Here is a 7,247-nt window from a genome sequence, read left to right as displayed (position 1 = left end):
CTTATACAAAGTACTCAAAGTCATAGAGACAGAGAGTGCAATGGTTCCCAGGAGCAGGGGAGAAAAAAATGGGGAGTCACTATATAATGGGTTCAGGCTTCAGTTTCGCCAGTGAAGAGTTGTAGAGATGAGGGGTGGTGGTGGCTGCAAATGTTATGAATGTATTTAATGAAGCGTACACTTAAAATGGTAAAAGATGGACATTCTTGTTATGTGCATTTTACTTCAGTAGAAAGGAACTAAAAAACCCAAAAGGAAATGGCCTCTCTTGATTGGGCTCCCATTAATTAAGGAATTGGCTCCAGCTCCTGAATCTACATCCTCCCGGCTCATACAATACAGCCCAGGGCCAAGTATCCTCAGGAAGCCCTCCTTCCGACAGGCCGTCCAACCACCAGGCCCTCCCATTGTCCCGGCCAGCAAGCTGTGACCTCCAGCCACTCCCAGGAACCAGCTGCTTTCTTGCAAAAAGGGCTGGGAAAGCTGCTTGGAGGAACCTGCGGGATTGCCAAGGACGGGAGGAAGTAAACGCGGCAGATCCTCTGCCAGCGTAGACGCCAGTAAACCTGTAGCCTTTGTCCAAATATTCCCAGGCCAGTCCCTAAGCAGCCACGGCGTTGAGCCGCTGAGCCGCTGAGGCACTCAGCCACCCATCCTTTGAACAGCTCCCCCCACCGCCCCGGCCCCAGACGCCCAACAAGAGGGGCAACACACTGCACAGGAAAGAAGGCGGCAGGGCTCCTCCTTACCTCTGGCCACACCACTTGTTAATCTGCACGCACAGAGGGAAAAGAAGCCCCAGCTCAGGGTCGAGGGTGACAAGCTTTCTGAAAGGCATCGCTGTCGTTTAATTCCCACCCTCCTCTTGCTCTTCTCCCAGGAACCCCCAGACTCCCCAGGGGTCGGCTCTGGACAGCTCCCCATAGCCCACGACCACACCCGATACTATTGCACACTTTTATTTACAGAAAACACAGGTAAAGCATTTCAATGTTCATTTAGCAAACTGATCCACTTTTTTTTTTTTTTTTTTTTTTGGCACAAAGAAATTTCACAGATGGACCCCAAGATCAACCAGAAACTCGTAACAAGAAGACTCATCCGTCATCGCCGGTCCGGGGGCAGCCACGAGATTCAGACAGACAGACAGACAGACAGCATCACCACAGACTGGAGAAGATCAACAAGGCCCATGTTCACCTCACAGTTAGAACCTGCTCCCTGACAGGCAAGGGCGGGGGGCTATCTCTGCTCTAGGGGAGGAGATGGATGTCAGGGGCCGGAAGCAGGGAGCGGGGAGGGAGAGACCCCTTCCTATGTCAGTAAGAGGTGGTCCTTCATTTTCACCCCCTTCCCTTGCAGAAGTTAAAAAGACAGTACAAAACCACCAGGCCCACACTCATCTGTCCCAGAAGCTTGGAGGTTGGGGGCCGGGGTGCCTCTCCCGCCGGTGCCCATGTGCGCGTGTGGATATGTGAGTGGGGTGCTTGTAAACATCGTCACGGTCCACCGAGAGACCCAACATCCGCGTGTCCGCACGGGGTGGGGTGGGGGTGTCCCTCACTTCTCACGCCCTCTGCCCCAGGGATTGCCCTCCAAGACATAGTGCAAATTTCAGAGACAAAAAGAGGCAGGAGGGAGTGGGGCGGGCAGGGGACAGGAAGGACATAAAGATAGGGTGGGACGGGGCAGGGGGAGGGGGGAATAAGGCAACAGTTAGAAATGGTCCATGTCATCAAAACCACCCCCATGCCCCACCCCACCGCACGCCCACGTCACGAAAAGGGGCGGAAGTCTCGCTCCTCCACCAGGCTGATGGAGGGGTTCTTCAACTCCTCCTCCGACCTGGCCATCTTGTAGCCCAGCTGGGCCAGCACCTGCTGACAGGCATTCTGGGCGAAGGCCACAATGTCATAGGAGAGCCGGAAGCGCCACTTCTCCGCTGTGGCAGCCGAGTTCCGCACCGTGCCGTACTTGTGCTTGCCCAGGGTGGGGTCGCCCCGCGTGTTGTTCTGGATCCAGCGGGCCACATGGCTGTCCAGGGGGATCCCGAGGAACCCATAGATCTCCTCAGTCTTCTTCATGGGGTTCCTGGCCAGGTCCTCGTAGCGCACCAGCATGTACTTGCCCTTGAGCCACGAGGGCCGTGTGAGGCCAGTGGACACGGAGTTGGAGAAGTCCTCACACACCGTGGTCAGCTGCGTCACGTCCAGGTTGTACGGCTTCCTCCCTGTGCCGTACCAGAGCCGCCACAGCCGGTACGTGTCGCGGAAGGTCTCGCTGCGGGAAGCCAGAATGCCACGGGGGTCTCGGACCAGCTGGATGACCTTGAGGTTCAAGCGGGGGTCTTCGACCAGGGCCCGCAAGTCGTTCACCTCGGGCACCCGCACCGTCTTGATGGCCACATGGCTGCGCTCGCGACAGGCCTCTGCGGCCACAGTCAGGTTCAGGAGGCCGCACTTGCGCACACAGTCCCCCTCTTCCAGGACCAGGTCGGGGTTCCCCGGGGGGTCGCACACGGGGCGGGAGCAGAGGACCCTGCTGGCCCCTCGGCGGAAGATCCTGTCAGTGGTGTGGTTGACAGGGGGCGGCTTGATGTAGTTCTCCAAGAAGTAGAGGTCACAGTCATAGAGGCTGCGCAGGAGGTCGCGGCTGGCACCCAGCATGACCCTCCGGTCAGCCGGGCTCTTGCCCTGGGTGAAGCGGGGGATGAGCGTGTTCTGGACATGGTAGAGGGGCTCAAACAGGTAGAAGACGTCCAGGTGCTGGTTGAAGAGCTGGCCCACGAAGGACGAGCCGCTGCGTGTGGTGGCCAGGATGAGGATGTGGGTCTTCCGAGAGAGGTTGTAGGCGAAGGTAGGACCCTCCTCGCACAGCCGCTCGGCCACCCCGGCCTCGGCCAGCCCAGGGCAGGTGTGGAAGGACTTGGCTGTGAAAGTGCGGATGGCCGTGTACTGGATAGCGATGGAGGCCAGGGCCAAGAGGAGGACGGCCTTCCAGGAGCATTGCATGGCTGGCCACCTTCATGGGGCTGCTTCTCCAAGGCACGAGGTCTGCAGGCAAAGGCAGCCAGTGGTCAGGTGCCTCTCACGGCACAAGGGCCCAGGGAACACCCAGCCTCTGCCCAGGCACCCCTGAAGCCTAAGCGGCTTCCACGCTACACTTTGCCGTTCTCTGGGGGACTCCTGGGGACTTCAGGGCGCTGCACAAACTGTACCCAAGATCGAACATATAGATGGCAGCAGAGGCCTCCTACTACAAACTCCAAGCTCCCTACCAGGCCCTGCTGGGCAAGAGCTTAAATCCCCCGCTCAGCTCTGACACTTAAGGGAGCCTCAGGCCACAGTCTGTCACCACCTGCCACACTGCCGGCGTCTCCTGGGCCCCGTTCTCTTCCCTCTGTCACAGCAGGTGCCTCCTTCTGAACCCAGCCCCTGGCAGAAGGACCACCAGCATCTTGTCCAGGCTAACTGGGCCAGGAAGAATGGACAGCTGCCTCCAGTCTGTGGATACGGGTGACCAGCTACCTCCAGCTGTGGGCCTCTGGGCTCCTGGGATGTCCAACAGGCAGCTGGCCCAGAGCAGCATCCCTTCCCAGGCACCAGGGTTTGCTGTCACACAGCCACAGGGTGAGCCGCCCGCAAAGCCCGTCTCGGCCTGGGAGACAGAGATACGGCTCTGCCCTTAGCCCAGCAGCCCGTCCCTGTGCAGATGGGGGTGGGGAGGGACCACGGAGCGCAGAAAGGGACGTGTGGGGCCAGGATGACCCAAGCACTTTGCAGGTACCCCCGAGAGTCGAGCTCAGCTGCCGGCTGGCCGAGCACACACACTGCGGCTCCCAGAGAGCCTGACACTTACCAAAGAGGGGCCGTCCCAAGCTGGACAGTCTGCAGCCACCAGGGTCGCCAGGCCAAGCCAGCAGGGGTCCAGCAGTCCGGCCCCGTGCAGGGCCCAGTGGGCAGCAGCCTGCAGAGACAGGGAGGATCCCGAGGCTGAGGCTGGGCTCCCAGGGCCTCCCACATTCTCTCTTGTGCCGTGTCCCACAGGCCGCCCCCAGGGCCAGGGAGCGAGGGCCCTGCACGCCCCCCTGGATTGATCACTAACTCTGGGGCCCCAGACGACCAAGTGCCACCTCCGGTTCCCAAGATCTGGCCCGCATCTTGGGCTATGTGTCACCTTCACTTACCTCACTCACCCACCCTGACCCTCCCGACGAGCCTGCGCCCCTTCCCAGGCACAGCCAGCCCGAGAGCCGGCCAACCGAAAGCCAGCACAGCCCCCCACTGGCTCTGCATCTGAAACCTGCAAGACAAGTCTCCCCTTTCGAAATCCCACCTGCTCAGTGACTGGGCTGGAGGGCAGGTGGGGGGCTCAGCCCCAAGCCTCCAGGTCAAAAGCACAGCTCCAAAGGGACAGCCAGGAAGGCGGGCCTTCTTCCACAGCCTCACAGCAGACAGCAGAGCAGCTACCTGAAACGCAGAGCAGAGGTGGACCGGGAAGTTTGCTGACCTCAACGAGCTTCCCTAAGTCTGAGTTACAACACCGAGACGGGAGCAGTGACTCCGCCATCATCCACCGCGCGCTTCCGAAGCGCCGCGCCTTTTACCTGAATGAGCTGATTTATTCCCCGCACCCGTGCTCTGCCGCCACCCTCCTCAGGAGATCCCACGTCCTCTGGCTTTCTGTTCCTACAGCTGAACTGTACTTGGACTTCAAACACGCATTTGATTAATGGACCAGGGGGTTCCGAATCTGTACTAGAGAAGCAGGTACCAGAAGGGGTGATCCTTGCCTTCGCTGTCTGGCCTGTGCCTTCACCCGCTCAGGGCTGACGGGGCGGACCCCGTGCTTTGCGACTGTGTGTCACACACCCTGCTAGTTGCTGTGGTTCCTCTGGGGCCAGGCCAGTGGATCTTCACTTCCCAAACCTGGCTCCCCCCAGTCCTGGCACCATGGAATCCCTACAAATCCATAGGAGAGGCGGTGGCTCGCTCTCATGGTTCAGGTAGAGACTAAGGAAATATATATGAGCAGATAAGAAACAGCAGAAAGCACAGTCCCTCCAGGTCAGTCTCCAGCCAGGGCTCAGGCCCCTCACCGTCAGCCCCAAGGGAGGAAACAGAGCCGGCTTCGGTGAGGGGCACAGGGCCTGGGCTGAGGTCTGCTGCAGCTCCCAGGCCTGGGCATCCTGTTTGAAACACGAAATCTGACTTGCTGTAAATACAAATCGGTACGAGGTCCCCGAGTGGCAGTAAATAGAGAAAGAAGCACAGTCCAGATTCACTGAGATCAAAGAAAAAACCACATCCTCAACCACACGCCATCTCATCCAGCCTCACCTGCTTGCCTCAGGGGATGCTGCCCCCATCCCAGACTGAGGAAAGCCCTCCCCGCTGGGAACCTGGCTCTCCTGCCAATCACAGGCTGCTCCTCCGCCCAAGCGCCCAAGACAAAAACGAACACCATTGAAGAAGAAAACGGGCAGGAAACGCCAACCACAGGAGTGCCAGCGACAGTTTCAAGTAGTGAGGGGTTTGCCCTTGAGTTGCAGCACTATTGCATTTGGATGCATTTTGTCCCAGACGTCTCTCAGCTTCCTGGGGGGCAGGTCCTGCCTGGGGCTTTATGGGTAAAATCATGCCAGGGAAGGCCAGTCCTCACGGGCATTCCCAACGGTGCCCACAGGCATGCACTCCTCTGTGGGCACGCATCCCACCTTCACACCAGCCCTGTGAGGTTGACACCGTCACCGCTCATTGTCCAGAGAGGGAAGCTGAGGCTCCTGGCGGTGAGCTGACTTTCCCACACTCACACCCCACAAAGGGGCTGTCTCGGTTACTTTTCTCTCGTTGCTGAGACAAAATACCCAGCGCCCAAAATGAAGGAAGGAAAGGTTTATTTAGCTTACAGTTTGTGGAGGTTTCAGTCCATACTTGGCTGGCTCTGAGGCAGAAGGTAGCAAAGCAACAAGAGCAAACAGGGGAATGGCAGCCAAACAGCAAACAGCCAGAGCAAAAGGGAGGAACAGCGGCAAGCAGCTTCTTTCCCTGCCTTACTTTGTAAACAGGCTACCCCCACCTAAGGGGCGTGTAGCTCTCATATAATCTCCATGCCCTCCTCTTCCACAGGCTCAGGATGTATACCAAGTAAGCACCCTGGCTTCCTGCTGAGCCACTTAGCCAAACCTCTAGACTCCCCAAGTTGACACAATGTATCAACCATAACAAGGGCACAGCCAGGATCCCAGGCCAGGTCATGTGCCATGAAGCGCAGGCACAAATATTCTTTCCAGATCTACCCTCCAGTTCACCTGCATTTCACACCCTTACAGACTCTCCCCTGAAATCTAGAAGCCCAAGCCACAACACGCCCGGGGCTTGGCCAAAGAGCAGCATCTGCCACGTTGCCCTAACTCCCTTCTGCACCCCCACCCTGCAAAACGTAAGGCCAGGACGAGAAGGAGCCACTGTTCTGCTGGGCGACATCAGTCCCTAAGACGGTAGACCTGGCTCACGAGGCAGAGCCTGAGCACGGTGCGGGTGTTGAAGCCCAGCCACAGGCCACCCCCACCTCCCAGGGAGGCCACAGCCAGGGCATGGGAACAGGAGGATGGGGGAAGTCTGGCCCTCCTGGAAATGCCCTGCCAGCCGGGCAGAGCCAGGTCCAGGGCTGGCCAAGTGTCCTTGGTATGCTGGAGGCATCTGCCCTGGAAACCAGAGCCCCAGGGCCAGGTCCTGCTGTTCTCAAGGGAGCGCTGGCTGCTGCAAAAGACTCCGCAATGCCCCCGTGCTCCAAGTTGGAAGGTGGAGCCCAGGGCCCCTTCGGGGCTTCCAGTGACTCGAGTGCGGCCTCCCTCCACCTCGGGTGGGTCGGAGCCCAGCATCCATCCCATGTGCCAGAAGGTGGTAAACTCACTCCATGCCCAGGAGAAAGCTCAGATCTCAGTGTCAGCCAGCTTCCAATGGGTGCCCCCGATGGGAGGAGCAGAGCTCGATTCCGGAAAACTCAAGCTCAGAGCTAAGGGCTCAAACTGTGAGCCATGTCAGCCTGGATCTGCCACTCAGCAGGGATGCATACCTGGGTGACTCACCTGCTGCCTCTGAGGGTCAGTTTCCCCATCCATAAAGGGTATAAGACAGCAGTGATTGTAAAGACTTCAAAGGATTTAGACAATGCCAGACGGTTAAGGTGCAGGCTCTCCTGGCTCACCCACTTACTGGCTGCGGGAATTTGTCTAGATCTCTTAA

The 7,247-nt window shown here is 58.7% G+C and overlaps 1 protein-coding gene across 1 annotated transcript; it reads right to left on the bottom strand.

Annotated features, from left to right (window-relative positions):
• Positions 1-943: 943 nt before the first annotated feature.
• Chst1 (carbohydrate (keratan sulfate Gal-6) sulfotransferase 1) lies at positions 944-5,867 on the bottom strand. Its single transcript, XM_005384071.2, has 3 exons — positions 4,336-5,867; positions 3,859-3,966; positions 944-3,053 (listed from the first exon to the last, which is right to left on the bottom strand). The coding sequence occupies exon 3, from the start codon at positions 3,009-3,011 to the stop codon at positions 1,776-1,778; it is 1,236 nt and encodes a 411-aa protein (XP_005384128.1). The 5' UTR covers positions 3,012-3,053; positions 3,859-3,966; positions 4,336-5,867; the 3' UTR covers positions 944-1,775.
• Between the last annotated feature and the right edge of the window lie 1,380 nt (positions 5,868-7,247).

This window comes from Chinchilla lanigera, unplaced genomic scaffold (assembly GCF_000276665.1).
Source record: "Chinchilla lanigera isolate Chin_1 unplaced genomic scaffold, ChiLan1.0 scaffold00021, whole genome shotgun sequence".
Lineage (NCBI taxonomy): Eukaryota > Metazoa > Chordata > Mammalia > Rodentia > Chinchillidae > Chinchilla > Chinchilla lanigera.
The sequence above is the reverse complement of the archived record's forward strand: the minus strand, read 5'-3'. Positions and strand labels throughout refer to the sequence as shown.

What these genes read in the sequence shown, in the direction of transcription:
- Chst1 (XM_005384071.2), bottom strand. Translation starts at nt 3,011, where the DNA reads ATGCAATGCTCCTGGAAGGCCGTCCTCCTCTTGGCCCTGGCCTCCATC.